General features: G+C 39.1%; 2 protein-coding genes across 2 annotated transcripts in view; both read right to left on the bottom strand.

Moving 5' to 3' along the window:
- Window positions 1–26,131, bottom strand: part of LPCAT2 (lysophosphatidylcholine acyltransferase 2) — a 62,290-nt gene that overhangs the window by 9,464 nt on the left and 26,695 nt on the right. The window contains exons 9-11 of the mRNA XM_082677769.1: window positions 24,212–24,294; window positions 21,482–21,607; window positions 19,749–19,902 (exon numbers count right to left, since the gene is read on the bottom strand). Coding sequence (XP_082533895.1) covers window positions 19,749–19,902; window positions 21,482–21,607; window positions 24,212–24,294 — 363 coding nt within the window. The remainder of the gene's footprint in view (window positions 1–19,748; window positions 19,903–21,481; window positions 21,608–24,211; window positions 24,295–26,131) is intronic.
- Window positions 6,233–6,982, bottom strand: CAPNS2 (calpain small subunit 2; the record flags this gene model as incomplete). Its single annotated transcript, XM_082677654.1, has 1 exon — window positions 6,233–6,982. One exon carries the CDS (start codon window positions 6,980–6,982, stop codon window positions 6,233–6,235), a length of 750 nt encoding a protein of 249 aa, XP_082533780.1.

Below are 26,131 nucleotides of genomic sequence, written 5' to 3'. Positions count from 1 at the left end.
ATTTAGACTGGCTCTATGGCACTCATTGTGGGTTCTTGAGCTCAGCCTTGATGGGAGCCTCTCTGGGAAGCAGGATGGGGGATTTCATCCTAGGTGGGACTGAAGCCTTCATTCCACCATCGATGGTGGGCCTGCCATGATGGCCAACACCAGTGGGTCACTAAGAGACTCTCTCCATGTAGGAGATAGAAGGGAAAGGAAAGGGGCAAATTGAGGCAATAGTCACAGCTACATTCTTTCTCCTTTCTGTGCTTACTCTGCAATAAAGCAGGAGAAAGTAAGCAAACCCGAGCAACTTCAAGGGCCCCTTAGTGATATCGGGCCCTGGAAGATCCTGCACTTCTAAGCCTTGGAAACTAAACCTAATTCGTATGATGTTTATATCTATACACTGCAGCAGGTATTTCTTGATGGTATTATAAAAGAAGGGGTTGATAATTCTAATCCATGCTGACCGAATACAGAGTTTTTCCTACGCATGAACTACTCACCTAGATGGGAACACTGAGAAGATGAAATGGGGAGAAAGGAGAGAAAGCTTAAGGAAGAGAGGAAGAAAGGGAGAGAGAGGCAAGGCAGAGAAGGAGGGAGGATGGAAGGAAGAGAAAGAAGAGAGAGAACAAGAAGGAAAGGGGAAGAGGAGAAAGGAAAAGTGAGATGGAGAGTGGAAGAGAAAGATGGAGGGGGAAAGAGGAGGAGGAGGAGGGAGAAAGGAAGAGGACAATAAGCTCAATGATTATAATCCCAGGTGTGGAATCATTTTGGCAGCAAGATCTTCATGTTGTCAGATGAACTATGAACTAGTAACAACAAAGCTAAGTGTGATACTTTATAGGTTAGCAGATGTTTGGCACTGATGAGAGCGTAATCTTTAACTGTGACTGAGTGTCTACATTTCAACCATCAAGAGTTCCTCTAGGGCAGGGATTGCCTTCCTCTGTGCAGTGTATTCCCATTGCCTAGCACACACAGGTAGGTGCTAAAAAACGATGCTACCTTTTCCTCACCTACTCTCACCTACTACTGATACTTTGGGTTCACCTTAAGACACTTAGGCAGTGTTTTTCACTGGGGTTTCACAGATGAGCTTGAAAGGGAAGGCTGTGAAGCCTCTGAAAGGGTATGCCTTTTTTTTTGCTTTTTTGTTTTTGGCTGAGCCACAGGGCATGCGGGATCTTATTTCCCTGACCAGGGATCGAACCCTTGCCCCCTGCAATGGAAGCGTGGAGTCTTAACCCCTGACCAGGGATCGAACCCGTGTCCCGTGCAGTGGAAGCATGGAGTGTTAACCCCTGGACCGCCAGGGAAGTCCCAGCCCTTTTTATATGTACATTTTTCTAGGGAAAAAAAATCTTGTAGCTTTCCTCAGCTTCTCAAAGCAACCAAGACTCACTGTCACCATACTACTTTATCTTGCTGCAGGGTGGGAACTAAAAAGGAATAATTTACCTTCACTTTCTCATCGGAGAAGGTAGAAACAGAGGATTCAAGATTTCCCTAAAGTAACAGGGTTTCTTCCTAGGATTTAAAACTCAGGTCATCCGACTTCCATTTTTGTCTGATTACCAGCCTCTAAGACAGCTGTTTTCTGCCTTTCCTTTAATCGACTTTATTGAGGTATCAATGACAGTCAATAAAAAGCATCCATTTTAAGTGTACAGTTTGATGTTCTTTGAAAAAATGCAGACACCAGGGTAACCACCATCACAATTGATGGCTACGATATTTTCATCACCCCAGAAGTTTCAGAGTTTTAAGGGACATAATTTTCCTTGTGCCACTAACGTTTAATTTTCTTCTGTACTATGGAGGGCTGTTGTTCATTAGGCCTTAGAGGCTGAACAGCTTATGGTACCATGAATATATGCTCAATAAAGGTAAATTTATTCTGCAATTGGTTTTCTCCACTAAGCAACATAGAAGTCTTGAATAGAAGTTCTGAAGTATAATGAACCGGTTTGCAGGGCAGAAATAGAGACACAGATGTAGAGAACAAATGTATGGACACCAAGGGGGGAAAATGGCGGGGAGGTGGGTGGTGGTGGTGTGATGAATTGGGAGATTAGGATTGACATTTATACACTAATATGTATAAAATGGATAACTAATAAGAACCTGCTGTATAAAAAAAATAAAATTCTAAAATTCAAAAAAAAAGAAGTTCTGAAGTATAGATATAAGAATGACCTATGAATATATTCAATATCCTGTGATAAACCATAATGGAAAAGAATATGAAAATAAGTATATATATGTATAACTGAATCACTTTGTTGTACAGTGGAAATTAACACAACATTGTAAATCAACCATACTTCAATTAAATAAATTAAAAAAAAAGAATGATCTATGGACACTGAAGATATGGTCATAGGTAATATGATTGGAAATACGCCTTTGATTTATTGTGAGGCATCCAGTTTTTATCTATATTACCGGACCCTATGTATAATACAGGTCAAGCATTATAGCTTATTTTTCAGATGGAGGAAGAGAAATGTAAAAGACCCTTAGTATTACTGCTATTCACGAATAAAGGTAATATTCTGGACCCCTGGTTTTCTTTAACAGTTTTATATGAGTGGCTTTGACCGACAAAAGAATATTAAAGCAGACTCTTGATACTCAATCACATGAGAAACTATATGTAAGTTTTCATCCTAGTAATGTGAAGGAAAAAAGGCAGCATAGAAATTATTCTGAGAGATTTCATTATAGGACTAATAAAATAATACATTTTAAGGTTCCAATTTCAGAATAATAAAATTTAGAACTGGGAGGAATCTTAGAAATCATCCGTTCAACTTCTTCATTTTTACTAATGAAAAATTGAGATGTAAGTTTTACTTGAGGTCACAAAACTCACTATTGCCACAATGACAATTAACATTTACCTAAACATTTACCTGACTCCCAATCATTCAAATTAAAGCAGGCAAGTTGATAAAATATATTCAAAAACAGATAATAAAAAAGTATACAGCAAAATACACTCCTTTAATTTTTCAAATTCAAATCAGTCCCATGGTAAAAAATTATTCCTCAAAGCTGTGGTTCTTTCCTTTAAAAACTAATGGAACTCCTCAGGAAGAGTATTATTATTCAAATTCAATAAATTCTCAGTTATCCAGGAGAGTCAGGGAAGAGGTATTCTGTTTACCTCAATATTCTTATTTAGAGCATATTTCTACCCACCTGCATAATTGTATTATCAATTTTCTAGGGATTAAATTGTTTTAATCTACTTAGCATTAAAAATAGACATTTTAAAAAAAGTAATTCTGAAAGCACTTCAAGATTAATATGTACATTAAGTATCAGTGCCCTGCAGGTGCCTCAGCAAATATTTTTTAAGGCCTGACTATGGGTTAGTTGTGCAATATTACTGATGAAATTTCTGATTGAAGTTGATACATAAATCAACTTTTAAATCACATGCACTATTACTCAAAAAATATTTTAAAAGTGACCTTTAAGACGATATACAAATTTTGAATGTTTTTGGACATTTGCTGTTCTTAGGTACAGAACACACAGTTCTTTTTCCTGCTATTATAGGTTACAGAATTCAGTGTATTAAATCAAGACTAAGGTGTTTTTCAAAATCATATGGGATATTTTGAAATTAAAAAATGTAGCTGTATAATTTCACATTTAAACAAAATCATTATTATTTTCAACTTACTACATTGATTGTATTGCTTTTAGAAATTTGAAAATGAGATGGAGTTATATTAATGAAAGCCCTTCATCTTAGGCTATCAGTAGTCTTCCATGTAGAAAAGGCAACATTTGAAAAAAATTATCAGGTGAATACTCCCTCTTACACTGAAGATGTGTCTTTAAAACACCAACTAAAACAAACAAACAAACAACAAAAAAACCCATTGGATGGAAATTAAGAAATTCAATCACTTGTTAGGCTATTGGTTCTACACAATGCCAAAGGTTTGTTTACTTGGAAAAATCCAGATTTCGGACTAAATTTTCTGGGATCCACTCTAGTGCCTGGGGATATTTGTCAAATTTTACACAAATTCAGAAAAGAACAAGAGAAACTTAGGTAACTTCAGGATGTTTTGCCCTGTGCATGCAGGAAGAGAATCATAAAAGTAGGTAATCCCTTAACTTGAAGAGCAAGAGAAATACTTAATACCACCCCTAGTGTGAGATAATTGTCTTAACTTTCATAAAACATTTAAAATGAAGTGAGGGGAGAAAAGTGGGGCTACGTTTTCTTTTCCCCAACCATCATGTGGAAAGATTAAATTATAAACTTAATATTCTGAGACCTTAAAAGGTATCTTGGCAGATTTCCCCTTTCCTGGCTATATTACTACAGCCATGCCTAACATACTAGTGGCCATATTCTAAAACAGGGATCCTGATATTAATGTGCGGTTGCAGCCTCATTCTAATATAACCACACCTGTTTTAAGTAGCTCCCCAGACCAAGTTTAAATTACAAGTCCCTTGAGGAAAGCGGATGTGATCTCTGGGCTTGGCTCAATTCAGAATTACACGCATGTGGTATTTCATAAATATTATGTGATGGTGATAATGGTGTCCACAGAGGCCAAATGCCAACCTGTCCTATTTTCACTGGGGATTTCTAACAGGCAGCTGAGGGCTGTTAACAGGCCAGTTACATCATTTCAACAGTTACAGCTTTCCTCTAAATGACTCAAAAAGGAAGGATTTATCTTCAAACTCAGGATGATCCTCCAAAGTAGATTGGGAGAGAGGGAATGCATTAAAACCCAGAGAAGAAGGAGGGTAGAAACCAATTAAATAGGCAGATGAACAGAGCACTTGAAAATGCAGCCTCTCTAGCTGAGTCTACTGGCCCGGGATTCCTGGATTCTCTTTGCCCCGTTATCACCACCTGAATCAAAATGAAAAAGCCAAACCAAGGGCCATTCACAAGAAAGGCACAGCTACCCCTGCTTTTTGGGTGGCAGTTTCTCCATACTCCTATCTTCTTTTTTTTGGAAGCTGGCAACACTGACTCCTGTGGGGACCTCAGTTTTCAGCTGAGACTAATATGAAAAATACAGTGAAGACAGACTAACCTTAAAGCTGTGGCTGTCAACCTTGGTTGCTCATCAGAATCACCCGGGGAGCTTTAAAAAATACTTATCTCTGAGCTCCACCTCTAAAGATTTGTATTTAACTCATGTGGAGTGGGACTCAGCTCAAGAGCTCTCCCGGTGATTCTAAATTGCAGTCAGGGCTGAGAACCACTGCAATAAAGACTCAGCAACATTTATATATATTTATACATCTCTCTATCGCTTTAGATAGCAAATAACTGGTTATGATTTGTGTACATTTTCTTTGTTTACTTTTTTTCCTGTCTGCAGTTTTCAAACAAATGAAAGAATATTCTTTGCTCTGAGGCAGGGCAAGACGTGACAAGAGCTGGCTAACATCAGCAGGGCGTGCCTGATTTTGAGGTACATGTAAGAGCGATCACTTTGATTCATTAAGGCAACCAGAGACATTTCAACTATAAGTACACTCTTTCATTCCCCAATGCCCTGATTCTCTTTACAATTATATCAAAACAAAACTGTTACATGCTTATTTTGCTAGAGAAAAGGGACTAAAGAATTCTAGATTTTAGATAGTTGTTCCACCATTAAAAAAAATACTACCTTTTATAAAACTGCTTAATTTCACATTTCTGAACCTGTTTCTATACAGTTAAACAGGTTACCAGGAAAACACTTTTTTTTAAAAAAATGTAATAGAAAGACCTGATGTGAATTAACAGAAAAACAGGTTTTGAATTTCCTGCCTCCTCACCTTTTTTAAAGGAGAAAAATATATCTCCTGAGAGCTTTCTTGATTTATTCCAGGATTTTTTTCAAAATTTCATTCTTAACAATAACAACAACAGCTTTCCTGCTCTTTGGAATTCATTCACCAAATAAGAAATGATCTATTAAAATCTACTCCATTACAGCCTGCCTTGCATTCCCATCACATATATAAGTCCATATTAATCCTGCGTCTCAAAAAGCCGACATACAAACCACTCAGAACATTTTTCATGAAAAATCTGTTTAATTAAGCAGTAAAGGGCAGCACAAGTTCAGAAATAGGTCAGGTTATGAAAGAACTCGGCAGGAAATGACAGCTTTGGATGGGGTAACCGCAACCGTGCAGAGAGCATGGCTAAGCTTCCAGCACTCCTGTCCCCCAGGGTAGTCCCGACTTAGTGCCCACTTTAGGAATACATGGTCAGCTGCAGCCATTCTTGGATAGACACCTGAATCAGGCCATCCGCATCTCTATCCAGGGATTTGAAGGCACGAAACATGGCATCCAGGCGAACCAGGCAGCTGATGAAGTTGTTAAAATCCATACTTCCATCCTCATTGGCATATCGGCGGACAATCATTTGGTAAAGTTGTTCCTTTAGCTGGAAGCCTGCTGCCTGCAGAGCCCCCCGCAGCTGAGAACTTCCCAGAGACCCAGAATGGTCCCTGTCATATTGCTTATAAACACGCTGCCATTTCTTGATGTTGCTCCAGAGATACTTAAATTCTTTGAAGCCCAGCTTTCCAGTTGTGTCACTGTCCATGATGGACACGATGCTCCGGCAGGTGTCAAGACTAAAGCCGTCAGACTTCAGATCCTTGTGCTTAGACAGGACTTTGTTGAGAATATTCATTAGGTGAGTGGCATCCACTTCCATGTCTGGTCCAGCCAGCTGTGCAAATTGTTGCCGAAACCGCCTAACTTCCTCACTTTCATTGGCCTCCACGTTGGTGAAATGCTGCTCAGTGGGTGGTGGTTCCGGGGTATACTGAGCAGCTGCAGTCTCGCTGATAAAATTCACAATTCCTCCAAGTATCCCTCCAATATTTCCTGCTCCTCTACTTTTCTGACTGCCTCCTCCAAGAAGGTCTCCAAGAGCTTGTCCAAGACCTTGACCTTGATCTCCTCCTTCCAATAGAGACTTTACAAGAAACATGCTTTTGGTTTACCGAAAGGGTAAAGGGTAAAGGCTGCTGAAATCTTGGAGGTGGTATGAGAGAGATGAAATGGAGTCTAAGTAGTTTACATGTGGAAGAACTGGCTTTTCTGTACTTGCTTGCACTGTACAACACCCTGGTTGCACCTCCTACCCTAGTTGCCTGAATTCCACTAGGTCCTAGCACCTGCCATTTTTCAGAGGGCGTCAATAAAATACTCCTAAGTTATAGTATGTCTGACAAATTAGAAGAAATCATATTTTTAAGTGTAATATATTAAACTATACATTTCTATATGCTGTTAACTATTTTTAGTTCTCTTTCTCAGCACCTGAAAGATGATGTGGAGTTTCCTAACAGGAGAAGGTAAATGACTCAAGGTTATCAAGAATTTCTTTTCTAAGGAATATTTATTGTTAGGGTACAACTGAAGAATTCTGGGACACTGGAAAAATATTTACCTAATTCTCTTCCTTTAGCAAAGATCTGAAGCATCCAATGTTCTTAAGAAAAACTTGGAAGGGGGATTTTTAAAATGCAGGGTCCCCAGGTCCCATCCTCAGAGATTCTGGTTCTGTATAGTTTGCTGTGGGGCTCATGATTTACGTTTTTGGAATCTTTTGGAAGTGTAACATTCACATAGAAAACTGTACAAATCACAAATATATAGCTCAAAGAATTTCATATATATATATATATACCCATGTCATACACCCCGATCAAGAAATAGAACATCATCAGGACTTCCAAAGCCTCTTCATGCCTCTTTCCAGTTATTCTCCTCTCCCAAGGGTAACTAACCATTGTCCTGACATCTAACACCACAGATTCATTTTTGTACCTTAAATAAATGGAATCATATAGCATATACTTTTTTGTATCTTGTTTTTAAATTTTTAATTAAAAAATTTTAAAATTGTGGTTAAATACATGTAATGTGCAATTTACCATTTTAACCATCTTTTTAAAAATATTTATTTATTTATTTGGTTGCACTGAGTCTTAGTTGTGGCAGGTGGCTCCCTAGTTAGTTGCAGCAGGCGGCTCCCTAGTTGGGCTCCTTAGTTGTGGCACATGGGCTCCTTAGTTGTGGCACATGGGCTCAACACTTGAGTTGCAGCTCGTGGCCTCCTTAGTTGTGGCAGGTGAACTCTTAGTTGCGGCATGCATGTGGGATCTAGTTCCCTGACCAGAGATCGAACCCGGGCCCCCTACACAGGGAGCGCAGAGTCTTAACCACTGTGCCACCAGGGAAGTCCCCCATTTTATAATAGTTTTAGCTCTTATGCTTAGGTCTTTGACCCATTTTGAGTTAATTTTTATATATGGCATAAGGTAAGAGTCCACTTCATTCTTCTGCATGTGGTTATCCAGTTTTCTCAGCACCATTTGTTGAAAAGACTGTTCTTTCCCCATTGAATGGTCTTGGCACCCTTATCGAAAATCATTTGTATGCACACACACAGGTTTATTTCTGGGCTCTCTATTCTATACCATTGGTTCATATGTCTGTCTTTATGCCAGTACCACACTATTTGGATTACTGTAGCTTTGTAGTAAGTTTTGAAATCAGGAAGTGTAAGACTTCCAACTTTGTTCTTGTGCAAGACTATTTTGTCTATTCAGCATCCTTTGAGATTCCATATGAATTTTAGGATGGATTTTCTGACTTCTGTAAAAAAAATTTTTGTCGGGATTTTGATAGGGATTGCACGGACTCTGTAGACCACTTTGGGTAGTATTGACTTCTTAACAATATTAAGAATTCCAATCCATGAACACAGGATGTCTTTCCATTTATTTGCGTCTTTTTAAATTTCTTTGAACAACGCTTTGTAGTTTCCAGTGTACAAGTCTTCTACCTCCTTGGTTGTTTATTCCTATTTTATTCTTTTTAATGCTGCTGTAAATAGAGTCACTTTCTTAATTTCTTTTTCATATTGTTTATTGTTAGTGTATAGAAACACAACTAAGTTTTTTTAAAAAAAATAAATTTATTTATTTTTGGCTGCATTGGGTCTTCGGTGCGGTGCACAGGCTTCTCACTGCAGTGGCTTCTCTTGTTGCGGAGCGTGGGCTCTAAGCACGTGGGCTTCAGTACTTGTGGCATGTGGGCTCTAGAGTGCAGGGTCAGTAATTGCATTGCACGGGCTTAGTTGCTCCATAGCATGTGGGATCTTCTCAGACCAGTGATCGAACCTGTATCCCCTGCATTGGTAGGCAGATTCTTTTATTTATTTATTTATTTATGGCTGCATTGGGTCTTTGATGCTGCACGTGTGTTTCCTCTAGTTGTGGTGATCAGGGGCTACTCTTTGTCACGGTGCACGGGTTTCTCATTGTGGTGGCTTCTCTTGTTGTGGAGCATGGGCTCTAGGCTCGTGGGCTTCAGTAGTTGTGGCATGCAGGCTTCAGTAGTTGTGGCTTGCGGACTCTACAGCATAGGCTCAGTAGTTGTGGCGCATGGACTTAGTTGCTCTGCGGCATGTGGGATCTTCCCAGACCAGGGATCAAACCCGTGTCCCCTGCATTGGCAGGCGGATTCTTAACCACTGAGCCACCAGGGAAGTCCCCACAACTAAGTTTTGTGTGTGGATTTGTATTCTGCCACTCTGCTGAATTAGTTTATTAGTTCTAACAATTGTGTGTGTGTGTGTGTGTTGTCTGCAGGATTCTTTTACATATAAGATCATGTATTCTGTGAGCAGGGATAATTTTTCTTCTTCCTTTCCAGCTCATATTCCTTTCATTTCTTTTCTTGCCTAACTGTTTTGGCTAGGGCTTCCAGTACTATGCTGAATAGGAGTAGTGAAAGCAGGCATCCTTCTGTGTTCCTAATCTTAGAGGAAAGGTTTTCAGGCTCAAACCATTGAGTATGCTGCTGGCTGTGGGCTTTTCATATATGGTTTTTATTATGCTGAGGTACTTTTCTTCTATTCCTAGTTTGTTAAGTGTTTTTATCTGAAAGGGTGTTGAATTTTGTCAAATGCTTTTTCTGGATCGATTGAGGTAACTGTGTTTTTTCCCCTTTCATTCTGTTAATGTGGTTTATTACATTGATTGATTTTCATATGTTGAACCACCCTTGCGTTCAAGGAATAAATCCCACTTAGTCATGACGTAAAATCCCCTTTATGTGCTGTTGAATTCTGTTTGCTAGTATTTTGTTCAGAATTGTTGCATCAATATTCATATGGGGGACTTCCCTGGTGGTGCAGTAGTTAAGAATCTGCCTTCCAGTGCAAGGGAGATGGGTTCGATCCCTGGTCAGGGAACTAGATCCCACATGCATGCCACAACTAAGGAGCCCATGAGCCACAACTAAGGAGCACATGTGCTGCAATTAAGTAGCACACGTGCTGCAACTAAAGGAGCTGGCGAGCCGCAAGTAAGGAGCCCGCCTGCTGCAACTAAGACCAAAATAAATAAAAAATTCATATAGGACATTGGTCTGTAGTTTTCTTTTCATGTACCGTTGACACTTGAACAATATGGGTTTGAACTATGTGCCTTCATTTCTACTAGGATTTTATTCAATAAATACATACTACAGTACTACACTTGAGCTTGGTTGAATCTGTGGATGCAGAATCATGGATACATAGGGCCGACTATAAAGTTATATGGAGATTTTCGACTGCACGGGCTTTGGTTCCCCTAACCCCTGTGTTGTTCAAGGGTCAACTGTACTATCTTTTTCTGACCTTGGTATCAGGATAATGTTGGCCTCATAGAATGAGTTGGGAAGTATTCCGTCCTCTTCAATTTTTGGGAAGAGTTTGAGAAGGATTAGTGTTAACTCTTCTTTAAACATTTGGTAGAATTCACTAGTGAAGCCATCTGGTCCTGGGATTTTCTTTGTTGGGAGTTTTAAAAAAAATTCCTCATTCAATCTCCTTAGGTCTGTTCATATTTTCTGTTTCTTCATGATTCAGTCCTGGTAGGTTGTACATTTCTAGGAATTTGTCCATTACATCTAGGGTAACCAATTTGTTGGCATACAGTTGCTCATAGTACTGTTTTATAATACTTTTTATTTCTGTAAATTTGGTAGTACTGTCCTCTCTTTTCTGATTTTGTGTGTCTGGATTCTCTTTGCTCAAAATTACATTTGTGAGATTTTATATTTTTAATAAGTATCTTCCGAAGTCAGTCTATGACAGACAGTCCCAGATAATACTTTGAGAAACCTCACCCTTGATACTAGGTAGAGTCAGGATACAAGCCCTTCAGCAGTCTTTGGAAGTTCTATTGGTAAACTCAGGGAAAAGTGGCCAGGACATAACTAAGTCCTTATATCACTCAGCATTTTGGACCTTAATTTCAATCTGCAAACTGATGATAATAGTATCTCCCCTGCCTACTTCATAATGATTCAATTTCTTTTATTATGTTTCAGGACTTGGACTCAATGTTTAGGAGAGAAAGATGAAAACATCATGATTGCTGTCCTCAAGGATCAAAGAGACCCACAGAAAACTAGGTGTTGTAACTATAATCTGAGGTCTATTTTCACATTTCTACTATTAATACTAAACTATTACATTTGTATATAATATTCTTTGGTATATCGATTTTATAGAATTTCCATGAAAGACATAAAAGCATTTGAAATAAGGAAAGGAAAACTCAGAGAAGTTAAGCTACTTATAAAAGGTCACACAGCTAATATATTGTATAGGATTATCAAACCAATATGGGTGCCCAAAAGGGGAACAATAAGTTCTGCTGAGGAAAGGAAAGGAGAACATTTACCTACAGAAGAGGTAATGTGTAGGCCTGACCATAGGCTAAGTCAGAGTTCTCCAAAAAGACAAGATATATATATATATAAAGGGGTGGTGTAGTGAAAAGATAGAGGAAGTAAAGCACGTGTGGTATTCAAGAGATAATGAGTAGTCCAGTGTGATGAGAGTTTACTGCTGAGAATGATGGGAGATAAAGGCAACTCAATAGAATAGAATGAAATTGGAAAGGACTCTGAACTGCCATGTGACAAAGTCTATCTCACAGGTTACTCTGGAAACTACTAAGGCTCAAATATGAAGTCAAAAGGAGATTAAACGTAAAATTACTTTATAAACTGTACAATTCTAGAATTAAATAATGATTATTCTAGCTATTATTAGGGAGAGAATAGTAGCTGGGAGACACTGCTCTGTGTAGGACATGAGAGCAATGTCTCCTGCCACACTTAGTGGTTTATAGAAAACTCTCCATCAACTGGTTTTATGGCACAATGACTCCAATAACTGGTCTCATGGGCACCGTGAAATGGTCTCTGTAAACACCAAAGGCCAAATGTCTTCCTTTACCACACTGAAGAAGCACCACAAAAGGACTTTCTTCCCTTTAGGGGATCACAAGGGGCCATCTGGCCTCAGACAGATTTAAATCCATTCATATAAGCTTCTGAGGAAATTACATGGGCTTTGTTTTTATAATATTGCAAATTAACTTGACAGCATCCATTGTCATATAAAATGTGCCTCCTTATGACCATCTGAAGTGTTTTTCGCTGAAGTTTAAATCCAATTCCTCTCATTTATTTTCTGCTAAGATGGAAAGCATTTGGCTAACAGTTTCTCATAAGCCATCATAGAATAAAAGACTGTTATTAGATTAACAAGCCTTTTCTTCTCTGGACTATTTAATCCCCTAAGGCTATTTATTAGAACATTAATAGGAACTTTGGTTGCTGTCTGGGGGAACTCTACTGTGCAGCTCTGGAGAAAAAGAGTAGGGGAAGAGGCCATATTCAATGGAAAATTTAACCCTCAATTTGAGGGGGAAGAGTTATTGAACTTAAAAAGTTAACAGTGACACACGAATGCTACTAGCAACACTATTCATAATAGTTCCAAAGTAGAAACAACCTAAATATCGACTAACAGGTGAATGAATAAACAAAATGTGATAAATTCATATAATGGAGTACTATTTGGCAATAAAAAGGGATGAATTACTGATACAGGCAACAACATGGATGGACCTCAAAAACTTACAATAAGTGATAAAAGCCAGACATGATACTGTATATTGTAAGATTCCATTATATGAAATGTCCAGAAAAGGCAAATCTATACAAGTCTCTATTCTAGTCTTTATTCTAGACCAGGTCTAGAACAACGCAGGAGGACTTACTATAGTGGTTGCCTAGGGTTGGGAGATAGGTAGGTGACAGGAATTAACAGTTAATGACACAAGGAATCATAATGGGGTGATGGAAAAACTCTAAAACTGATTTATGGTGCTGGTTGCACAACTTGGTAAATTTACTAAAAAAATCATTGAACTGTATGCTTGAAATGGCTGAATGCTATGATATGTAAAATATGCCTCAAGAAAGTTATTTTTAAAAAGTCCAGAGATGGTTTGTAGTAAAAAGAATACTGAACTAGGAGTTCCCAGTGCTGCAACTAACCAGCTCTGTAGCCTTGAGCATACAACTTCCTCTTTTGGGCTGGAAGCTTCCTGAGAAATGAGGAAGATGGGCAATTTGACACTAAACATCCTTTCAGCTCTAGAATGCTGTGAGTCTAGATCTTCACGTGCCATGAAGTGGTGACTGCAGCTTCGTTCTTACCTTGCATTCAGTTTCCTTCTCATGCCCAGGTATTTTTATGTTATATATGACTGTAATTTAATCTTTTTCTTGGGTCTGGTTCTACAACTTTTAAAGACATACTTACATACCCTTATCCTCACTTTGACGTATTGTCTGGTTTTCAAAAGTATTCCGGTAACCTATCAAATATGTTGCTCCTCCAGACAGAACTCCAAGGTGGGGGGACTGAAGCAGGTCTCGAATAGCACAGGACACACAGCTCCCACTGTCAGTGAGGGCTCTCTGTCAAGTGGGGCTTTCACCTAACTGCAACATGATCTGGACCAGACCTTCCTAATTTATTGATGAGAATGTCATGTTGGATGAAATCAAAAACCTTTCTAGAGTCCATATAGATAATATCTATTTCTTCTTCTCTATCATCTTGGACTGTCACTCTGTCATAGGAGGAAATTAAATTGGTCTGACACAATTTGCTCCTTATAAAGCCCTGTTCTTTACCTCTTTATGCTCTTGGAGGAGGCCACTGCTCACTTGTTCCAATAAAAAATCGAGGTTTAATCAATGCCCTCTCCTTTCTGTTTCCTCTAAGTGTCTCCTAGGTAGACTTGCATTGAGAAGCCAAAATGAAAGCGTACAATTCTCATGCTTAAAAGGATATTTCTAGTGTAAGAACACTCAGGGAGGGAAAATATTATGCTGGACTGCATGGGGGAGTTAAGTCACCATGAGAATTGAAGAAGGAAATGGTCAGACAGATAGGCCATCAAACTTGCAGGATGACTGGTACAACTGGATAGGAATGTTCATCTAGCCCACTCAGAAAGTTATAGCTTTCTTCTGTTAATTATATCATATGAGCTTTAGATTTCATATAACAAATCCTGATTAACTGAGATTGGAATCAAGATGAGTTCTTTTCACGTGAGCTATGAAATACTAAAGTACACATCAAACCCGAACTGGAAATTTAAAGGATAGAAGAAAGGGGAAGAGGGGGGTGGAGGAGGGATAAATTAGGAGCTTGGGATTAACAGATACACACTACTAGATATAAAGTAGATAAACAACGAGGTCCTAGTGTGTAGCACAGGGAAAAATATTCAATATCTTGTAATAACCTATAATGGAAAAGAATCTGAAAAAGAGTATATAAATATAACTGAATCACTTTGCTGTACACCAGAAACTGACACAACATTGTAAATCAGCTATACTTCAATTTAAAAAATAGGATAGAAGACTTCACTGTTGCAACTATTCACCTCTGGCACTGTATTATGAAAGCAGCCATAGACAGTACATAAACAAATGGGCATGGTTGGTGTCCCAATAAAGCTTTATTTACAAAATAGGCGTCAGACTGGATCTGGTCTATCAGCTGTAGTTTGCTGACTGTCACCTGCTATATTTCCTAAACTGATGAAAATAAAGCATGCTGGTAAAATTTAAGGACTGATCGAAGGATTGCAGTCAAGGCTTATAGCCACCATCGTTCCACGTCTGATTTAAAGGGGGTCATTCTGAATCTTTATTCTCACCAAATCTGTCTACTTCTTATTGACATCCTCCCCATTTCTAACTAGTGGTATATCATTCATCTTCACAGATGAGAGAGACTGATTTCTAATCACTCAGCTATAGTCTGGCATGAGCTCACTCTCTTTTTACCAAAACCATTATGCACACAACAGACCACAGGCTAAGAAAATTTAGATAGTTGGTTACTATTTCCATTCTCTAAAAAATGTGAAAACTGTCCTGATTTTTCCCATTTCGGCCTTCTAACGGGTACTTGGTTCTTCTGGCATTACTATGTCCTTTGTTTAAATATTAGAACAGGGAAGTGTGTGTATACTTTAGCACTTTGACAATCCATCATTTTTGGCTATTCTGGAGATCTTTTATTACTCTTTTGCATTGTGTGGAATGAATGCGTTTCTTTATCTGAGTTCTTCCTGTCTGCCCTGTTCTTGGCATTAGTTCAAGTGTTAAACCATGAGCAAATAATGAGCATATAATAACAAGCATCCTTGCTTGCCCTTCCCTGTTAGAGAAGGTAGGGTGCTGTATTATGCAGATTTTCAAGCTGAGAGTTAGGACAGGGCATTTATGTGGCTTAAGTGACTGAAAATAAACAGAGAAATCTTTCTGAGTGGGGTGGATTAACTTTTCTATTCAGTTGTACAAATTATACTGAAAGTTTAGGACCAAATGTCCCACAAAGTCAAAAACATTTACAATCCTGCTCTTTGCTGAAAAAAGCCTGCTGGTCCCTGAAATATAGCTTCGCCACCAGCGAATATACATACCGTTATGGTGATGTGTGCCAGATGGAACATGACCCTGAATGTATCATGAGATGTGCAGATGAGATGACTTGCCACTAGTTAGAGGTAAGAGGTAGATAACATGGTATACTGTCAAACTAGCAACAAAGATGATATGTGTGCTGCAATATTTGAGGACTTTGTCTCATAGGTATGTAAGATACTGCTGGCAGGGCAGCACATGGCTCTGCTCAATAACACAGCGTTGAAGAATGAATGAAATAAGGTGATGCTGTGTAGATATTCTTATAACTGTACAAATGTGTTATAATTATTTCTGACTTAGCCAGTGTTGTTTCTCAGTCCCATTAAGTGTATTTAAATGCCTTCAAGAGGGTTGGCAAAAAAATCTAGTCTTGAAAACTGAATTATGAATATAAAAAATGTTGAGAAGCCACTGTTTTAAACTACTGTCTCAGCTCTCAACTGTCTCTAACTCATGTGGACTTTTGACTAATCCCTATCAGCCTCTGATTCAGAGAGTTCAGTGTACATTTGGGAAAATAAAGAAGCTGAATGAAACCTAAAGATGAAAAGGGTCTTCTTTTCCTTTTTTTCAGAGATGAGACCTCTCCACAAAAAACTATCCTAATCCAATGAGCCATGCTATGCTTTGGATCATGAATGCCACATTTCTGTTGGACCTTGAAATCATCTGCCATCGCATATCTGACAATCTAAAAGAACACATCAGATTGTCAGAAGAAACTGAATGGACAGCACATTTTCTTTTTTTTAGGACAGACTGAGATGAAAACCATTATGAAGTTTTTGCAGACTTGCCAGGAATGTATGTGGGAAGAAGGAGTAAGGGGACATGGAGAGATATACAGATCTCTCCCCTTCCCCAAAATACCAACCACAATTGCACCAGACCTGGGGAGAGATTGAGAGAAGAAAAGAAGGAAGGGGAAAAGGAGAATAAAGTGGGAAAGGCACATGGGAGGAGCCCTCTGCCCTGCAAAAATTTATAGCTACTGAAATGAAAGAGCAAGAGGAACATCCCACCCTCTCTTTCCCACCCTTCTTCCTCCCCCACCCCTCATAAGTATTGAGTTTAGCAAGATAAGCTACTCAGAGAGAAATAAACTATGACGTTACTGAACTTCTTTGTCTTTTCCGTGGAACATTTCCCAGCTAAATCCCTCCAAGAGAGCATGGAAGTGGGGATGTGCACAGGGTGTGGCAACGATTACATAATTCAGCTTCTCAAAACAAAGCAAATCTTCACAGGCACAGACATGCAGGTATGTTAAAAACAAAAAAAAAAAAGGAAAGCGAGAAAGACAGAGAGACAAAGAGAAGAGAAAAGGAAGAGGTAAAGAAAGGTCAAATGCATTAGTTGTTAATTCTCCAGATTATTTTCTCTACCTTCCAGTATGTTGGAGATCAAAAGTGTTTTAAAGACCAACTCATGGTCTATATCTAAAGCTAAGTCTATACACTATACAAAGAAGTGAAGAAAACTTAACAGTTACAATTGATACGTGAGCTGATTGAAGCAGTCCATGCAGAAGTGTGATTGACCACACTGGCCACAAAGGCTCACCAGTCTCCAAACTGCTTGGAGCTAATTGTATTCTTTCGTTCAGAGTGAGTCAATCTGGCTAACTAGGGCTTATTGTAATCCTTGGTTTACACTCTCTTCCCCACTCCCAAATCTTACCACATATCCCAGTGCTATAGAAACAATGGGGCCACTGGCAGGTATCATCAGTCATCAAAAGACAGAACTGGTGTCAAAGCAATCCTGTTATTGCTGTTATGACAGTTTGACACCTGAAAGACAGGGCAACTTCTATGGAGACTATTTTTTTTTTTGCGGTACACGGGCCTCTCACTGCTGTGGCCTCTCCCGTTGCGGAGCACAGGCTCCGGACGTGCAGGCTCAGCGGCCATGGCTCACGGGCCCAGCTGCTCCACGGCATGTGGGATCCTCTCGGACCGGGGCACGAACCCGCGTCGCCTGCATCGGCAGGCGGACTCTCAACCACTGCGCCACCAGGGAAGCCCTCTATGGAGACTATTTTTAATCTTGATTAAAAATCCTGATGAGCATAAAGTCTATGATGTGCTTTGAACTTCCCTCTTGGTCCCTGTTTCATGTCACTTCCCATTTCCCCATCTCCTGTTCTTATTTGTGTGTCCCTGCCATATTCCTTCCTGTCACCAAGTTCATATTTATAGAAACTTTATTTAAAATTGCTTGCATGGTTTCCAGAGCCATATTGAAAAATGCTATACAAATCTCACAGAAATACTAGTAACAGTACAAGTGAAAAGTGCCTGTATTTTCCCAACTTGCACTGTTACATACCATAATTTACATCTCCTTTTCCCTAAATCTTCATTACACTTTAAAGTAGCAGTGACACATTACCATTTCACGGACAAGGAAAAAATATTTGTATGCTGCAACAAGCACAGAAGAGAGGCTTGTGCACTCCATACGGAAGAAGGTTGCTTACCTGTATCATGTTAAAGAATAGTTCATCTAAGGGACATCCCTGGTGGCGCAGTGGTTAAGAATCCACCTGCCAACGCAGGGGACACAGGTTCGAGCCCTGGTCCGGGAAGATCCCACATGCCGCGGAGCAACTAAGCCCGCGAGCCACAACTACAGAGCCCACGTGCCACAACTACTGAAGCCCGCACACCCAGAGCCCGTGCTCCACAACAAAGAGAAGCCACCACAATGAGAAGCCTGCGCACCGCAACGAAGACTAGCCCCCGCTCGTCGCAACTAGAGAAAGCCCGGGCCCAGCAGCGAAGACCCAACACAGCCAAAATTAAAATAAATTTAAAAAAAAAAGTTCATCTAAGAGAATAAGTCACAGAATAAGTCATTAGGAATGTTAGTGACCTCTGGGTAAGAAGAAAAAGAAAAGCTCTGTCCTGGTTTCTGTCAGCAGGCTATAATTTCTTTGCAAAGTATCTTTTCCCAGTGGTTGATAGAGACCTGGGACTTCTGGTGCCAGCCAGGATGGAATGAGCTTAGTTTAGCCTATCTCTCCTTCTCACTACAATTAGAAACTCTGATCGAAATACAAAAAGCACTACCTCTGGATAAAATACCATGGCAGGAGGAACTTGAAAAACAACCAGATAGGCCTGAAGGCAGCAGGATGAAATTATTAAATTGTTGAAAGTGAAGAACTCTATACAGAATTCCATATATGTACAACAAAAATATCCCTCAGGAATGAATGTGAAATAAAAAAGATAACAATCCTAAGTATTTACCCAACCCTAAGTATTTACCCAAGTAAAAGGAAAACTATATTCACTCAAAAACCTATACATGAACGCTTAGAACAGTTATATTCATAATTGTCCCAAGGTGGAAACAAACCAAATGTTCCTCAATTGGGGAATGGATACACCAAGTATGGTACATCCACAAAGTGGGAATGGAATACCACTCAGCAATAAAAGGAGACAAATTACAGATACATGCAATAACGTGGCTGAATCTCAGGTGCGTTATGCTGAGTGAAAGAAGCTGGACTCAAAAGGATATACTAAATGATTCCATTTGTATGGCATCTGGAAAAGGCAAACCTATAGGGATGGAGTGATTGCCAGTGGTTAAAGGTGAGGGAGGGGCTTGACTATAAAAGCCTAACTACAGGGAATTTTTTTTTTTGCAGTTGTATTATTAAATTACTATTATTATTACTACTACTACTACTGCTACTACTACTATTAAGCTGAAAAACAAAATCATGCAATTAAACAATGGGCTCAGCCTTGCTTCTTCTAACACTGACCTAGCAAGTTTTTCTAATGCCTGCCATACTGATTTATACCCTGTGGGGACTCACGAAATAAAAATATTTGCATGTTAAAGATTAAACTTTAACCTACCCTGTCAAAGAGCGCAAAAAGTTGTCTCAAGACATCTGAAACAGGCAGCTTCAAATACTCCGCAAATTCTTCAATTCCGATTCTTCCTCCTTTAGAGGAACTTGCAATAGCGGCATATTCATCCAAATGCTTACGAATCCCATCCCAATCTAATCTAAACAAAGAGTTATGAAGATGTATTAGCGTTTTACAATCCACATGGACATTTTGTGAGTTTTGTTTTATTCATCTGTCTGAGGGAAAAATATATTCAGTGTTACATTTGAAAAGGAGAAGAAAACGAATTAAAAAATTTTTTTTTTGCGGTACACGGGCCTCTCACTGTTGTGGCCTCTCCCGTTGCGGGGCACAGGCTCTGGATGCTCAGGCTCAGTGGCCATGGCTCACGGGCCCAGCCGCTCCGTGCCATGTGGAATCTTCCCAGACCGGGGCACGAACCCGCGTCTCCTGCATCTGCAGGCAGACTCTCAACCAGTGCGCCACTAGGGAAGCCCCAAAAATGAATATTTTAAGGCACACTTTGAACATGGATACAGACTTCTAATTTTTTAAAGGATATTAACATAACTATAATTATCCCAAATATCTGAGGGAAAGAAAAGTAACTGGGAAAAGGAGCAATGTGGTAAGATAATAAATGACTCATGAGAAGAAAAAAAGAACTCACATTTTAATCTAAATATTACTTAGTAAGTCAACAGTACTTACTGAGTTGTTAAAAAAAATATACAATTCTTGCTTTCAAGCTTTCCGGATGATAATGAATTCACATTTCACAAAATGTTGTGATGGGGGATTCATTAGACTTTGTACACTTCCTCCAATATTAGTTATAAAACACTTTAAAAAACACTGGAAAATATACTGTAGCTTACATCACATCCTGTAGAGTTAAACAGGTGACTTAACATATACTTCTACATCCAATTTCAGTAACTCTAATTTTTTCAAATCTATTGGAATATTGTAAAAATATAACATCAAAACATTGCTATCTAGAAGATATAAATAATGTTTGCTACATCAGTTATCAAAAAATATTTTTTAATATTGAACTTTAATACAGTAACTGGTTCTGCAGCTCCCTCCTAGGGAGGATGCCAAGGTCTACTGAGTTAATAAATTCTGCAGATCTCTGTCAGGGCTGAAAACAATGAACTGTAATCAGAGAGGGATGTGGGAGTTACACCTTCATACCGGGAAGTTCAAAGGGAATGTTCTAAATGGTTTAAACCAGATCATTAAAATCACAATTTTTTTTTTTTTGCCTTTTAAAAAAATTATGTACCCAGAAGGAGAAGGTTGATCTAGGGAAGTATTTAAAATTCAATGATGGTCAGAATTGCTGCTCTACAAGTCAATTCCTATTTCACATGAGGAGTTCTGACCACCTCGTGCCAGTACCATATAATTATGCCATCTTTCTTATAAGAAGGTGGCAGGACCAACTACTCAGCTGTTTCTGGGTAGGGAGGCAGATCTGTGCTGACTCGTGTTTACTATCTCGTTCTCCTCTCATGACCAACGCACATATTTCTGAGTTAGCTGTTCTTGAAAAAACAAAACTAGATGAACTAAATGGGAGATAAATTCACATCCCTGGCTTTCTTAATAAACGCCACGTAGGCTCTAGAGTTGGAGCACTAATGAAAGCAGAGAAAATAAACATAGCAGGAGTTCAGGTCTCTTTTGGACGCCTTTAGGAAAGTGTGGTAATTTTAAAATACGCTTACTTCAATTTCCGGCTGATTTTGGTAAATTCCACCAACCCAGCTTCCATAGGCAGTGTTAGCTGTCCTGCTGAAATCATCAATCTGCAGTCTTCATAGGTGTGATCTGTTACTGGAATTCTCAGAGCTCTAAAGTATTAAAAAACAAACAGATTCAACTTTTTAAAAAAGGTGATGGTTTTTCATTAGGCCTGAATTGGTCAACAAACGACCAATGGAAAAGTAAATGGAAAAAGTAAATGGAAAAGTATTTACTACTTTTTGAACCAGTGGCTTTGGCTTATTATTGCCAAAGAGACATAGTTCTCTACTTCACAGACTTATTGTGGCCCGAGTTGATCTCCTTATGTCTGTGTGCTTCTGCCAGCTAGTCATTTTTGTTCTGTGTTTTGACTACAGTGATAATAATAGTTGAGTTCAGTCCATGGAAAGTAATGAGAAGACTTAGGTTCAAGTCCTATGGAGTCTTTTACCAGCTGGCACTTAACCTAAGCCTCACTTTTCTCATCTGCACATGGGAATAATCACTTCCTACACAGGGTTATTTTAAGGACCAACTAAGAATGCCTGTGGAAGTGCCATTTAAACAGATAAATGGTACCTGTACATATTATAAGTGAATGGTCTATCCATATTGCTAGCTAGCTGCGTCTTTCCATCTTTTAAGACTGAAGATCACCTTCTAGCTACATAGCAATCTTCAAAAAATACTAATGAGGACTGATTATAAGATCATATTTCTTCCAAACCTAAACACCCTCCATCCTCAAAGGAGTGCACAATACTGACTACCTCCCTCCTGCTCAGAGATCTACTTATAGTGAAACAGATTTGGAAAAAATACATATTAACAAGAACTTGAAATAACACTGGAGTGACAAGAAGAAAATCTGTGCTGTACATAAAATAATTTCCTGCAGATCCCTCTTGGCTAAATTTTTATTCACACACATTCAGTGACAATCATAAAATTATGTCATCAACTGTTATTTGATTTTGTTGAATCATGGCTAAGAACATTCAATTTTCAATGAATGCAATATGAATAAACATTTTTTTCCTACCTGCCACTTAGCTGTTTTTGATTAATGACTATTTGGGTGTAAGAATATATAAGGAAAATAAAAATTAAAAACACTTCAGGAATTATGAGTAAATAGTAGAACAAAACAGTTAAGAGCTTGGGCTTTGGTAATAGGAAGTGTGGATTTGAATCCCAGCCCAGAAACTCTCACTACCTCAGAGCCTCCATTTTCTCACTTGCCTCAGAGCTGCTGTGAAGATTATGTTAGGTAACACAAGCAAATGGCCTAGCACAGGATTTGGTAAATATTTATTAGTGGTCGACCACCACTACTTACCTCGGCTTTGCTCTTTACCATTTTCAAATGCTTTTAACATTTCCTACTTGACTCTCATAATAACCAAAACTATGAGAAAAGCCAGGCAAGGATTAGAATTCCCACTTTACACGTGAGGAAAGGAGCCTTGGAGGGGACTTATCCAAGGTTGTACAGCTAACTGAGGTCTTTCTTACTCTTTATCCAAGGCCCTTCTACCTCCACGCCTCCAAATCCAGGAAAAGGCTGCTTAAACAAACCTTTCCTGTTTTTAGGCAGGTTTTGGGAAGTCAAACTATCTGATGTAAATTCTCTCAGTTCCTAATACTTATCTTCCTTCCTAAATTTTGGACATAAGCTAGTATGAAAACATAGTGGAAGAGGGAAGAAAACAATATCAAAGCAAATTTTGTAGCTGCTCTAGAAACTAGGTAAATCAAGTACATGTAGGGACACGTAGTAACAAAAGTTTTTCAGCCAAACACGTAAACATTTATTCTTTTTTGAAAATAAAGTTAGTCTCCTGTGAAATATTAATATATGTAATATACATATAATATATATAATCTTGCTTATAATGCCAAATTCAGCTATGAAGCTAAATTCAGAGTTCTCATTGCATTTTTACTAAGAGAATAAATACTGCTGGCTTATTAGCTCCAAACCTACCGTTGGGCATGACTGAGGGAGGTGGTGCTTGGGGAGAGGGTGCATACCTGGAGGGTTCTGAGGCTGCCTGGGTGGTGGGGATAGTATAACACACTCTTTCATTACAGGAGGAGAGGTGATTTATCTAATCAGGATAGTGGCCAGTTCAAACTCCCTTAAGTGCAGGAAAATACTTGCCTTATGTTTTGCAGTTTCTAAATCCTAAATTTATAGCCATCCCCTTAATGAGGGTGACTTTCCCCCTTTTCTATGCATCTATTGCATTCCCTTGCAAACTTTTCCCTTTTTGGTGCTATAATCATTAATGCCTTTGAAACACGTGGCCTTGGCAGCTATATGGAGGCTGAGGGGATAGAAGGTGGGTCACAGCAGGAACCACTCAGACCACCATTAGCTTTGTCTGACAGCGACTGGCCAGCTTGGGAGAATTCACCCTTTGGAGGTCACTGGCTGGTTTCTCCTGGTTCATGTACCCTCCCTGTTCACCTTCTGGCAAAGCTACGTCTGCATTAGTTTGGGGTTACGTCAGGGAAAATATTTATAGATTGTCTTACTGACTGCATTCCTAGGCACATGATTTTTCCTTACCAAAATGAGTTGGGGAATGAGGCCCTCAGACAGAAAAAAACAAAGACAAAAAACAAAAAAACAAAAACAATGTTAAATGCCATTTACCAATAATTTTAAAACTATTTACTGATCATAATCACATATAGATACTTACTCTGCCATTAAATTCCGGACTGTACTGGCAAAAAGGACAGGATCACTTTTTTCTTCATCATTTGGTATTTGAACAGGCATAAACTGAAAGGCAAATATACCTTTCCATTACAATTGTGAGGCCTAAGACTTTAAATGCTAAATTAATTTATAAGCTGTCATTATATGAAATCCCCTGCCTTTCTAGCACACGGGTTATAGGATAGAATGTAAAGAGCACTGTGCTTGGACTCAAGAGATCTGAATCCAAGCTCTGGGTCTTTCTGTGTGTTAACTAGTATGACCTTTAACTTTTCTGAACTGTCTCCTCAACTCTGAAAGGAGGGCTATGACCACCTATGTCCCGGGTTGTGGTGAGGATGAAATGAACCAATGTCTGGAATTCTGGAAGTTGTAAAGCTGAAACTACTCAGATCTTACTCTCAAAGCTGCATTTTCTCCCACCTACCCTCTGTGTGAAAATGTTATTAGTGGTAGTACTTTGTTTTTTGTAGTTTATCTTCTCTATCCATTCCTATATCAGCCATATTTTTATCACTTGATCAAGCTTTATGTTTGATCATTTCTTCTACTTGTTTTTGAACCCTTATATTGGTTTTCTACCATTTTTGCTTTATCATTTTAAATTTTACTCTTTTTTCTCCACTTGATAATCTGTGATACCTCATTTGTACTATTCTTGTTTTTAATTATAGTTTCCTAACATTAACAAGCTTTCAGTGCTATATTTAAGTCATTGTACATTTTTTGAGCACCTACTATATACCAGGCAAGATGAACAGGACCCTAATTCCCACTCTAAAGAAGATCCATATTTTAACAGGATAGACTGACACAACACACACTATCATTACCCCTAATGATAGGGCTTAAAAGCTTAATTAACTTACTTAAAGTTATATGGGTCACATGACTAGGATTCAGCTCAAGGCCTGTCAGACTTTAAAACCCTTGTTTTTCCCACTAAACCATCCTTCCTGGAGTATGAGCACAAGGGATAGGAAACGATTAATTTGGTCGGGGGCTGGGAAAAGCAACCAAAGAGGTTTTATAGAAGAGCTAATGCTTGATCTTGACTTTCTGAGGATAAACATGATCTTGCCAATTCCTACTGTTTATTAACTGAACCAGGCACCACGCTAGGTGTTTTATATGCATTATTTCATTTTACTAATCCTCCCAATTCTAGTCATAAGGAATTGGGGATCACAAAGATTAAAAGACGTGCTCAAGATTTCATGGCTCATTTCCATTCAACAAATCCTGCTTAAGCACACTGTTATATGCCAGGCATCACACTAAGCCTTGAAAACATGACAAGGAAGTTCTGCCCTCAAGGAGTTCTTCATGCAGTGGGGAATAAATGTGCGATACAGTGAGCTAAGTCCACCATTAAGGGCTACCATCCTTCAAGAACCTACTGTGTACTGGGTACTTTATATAAGGGGTTTTATGTGCTGAAATCTTGCAACAATTTCTTGAGGCAAATTCTACCATTTCCCTTTGATAGGTAAAGAATGTGGCTCCAAGAGGTTAAACGATATAGCTAAGCCACACACAAATGGCAGGGTCACAATTTGAAAGAAAAGTAAGTATCTGTATAAATAACACCACTTTCAGACTCACATGGACCTGTTTTCAAGCTTGTTAACCATGTTTAAGAAGCCTACGGGGGGCTTCCCTGATGGCTCAGTGGTTAAGAATCTGCCTGCCAATGCAGGGGACATGGGTTCGAGCCCTTGTCTGGGAAGATCCCACATGCCGCGGAGCAACTAAGCCCGTGAGCCACAGCTACTGAGCCTGTGCTCTAGAGCCCGCAAGCCACAACTACTGAGCCTGCGTGCCGCAGCTACTGAAGCCCACGTGCCTAGAGCCCATGCTCCGCAACAAAAGAAGCCACTGCAATGAGAAGCCCGTGCAC

Source organism: Grampus griseus, assembly GCF_964374135.1.
Source record: "Grampus griseus genome assembly, chromosome: 19".
In the NCBI taxonomy this organism is placed as follows: Eukaryota; Metazoa; Chordata; class Mammalia; order Artiodactyla; family Delphinidae; genus Grampus; species Grampus griseus.
Note: the sequence above shows the minus strand (reverse complement) of the source record. Positions and strands in the feature narration are given on the sequence as shown.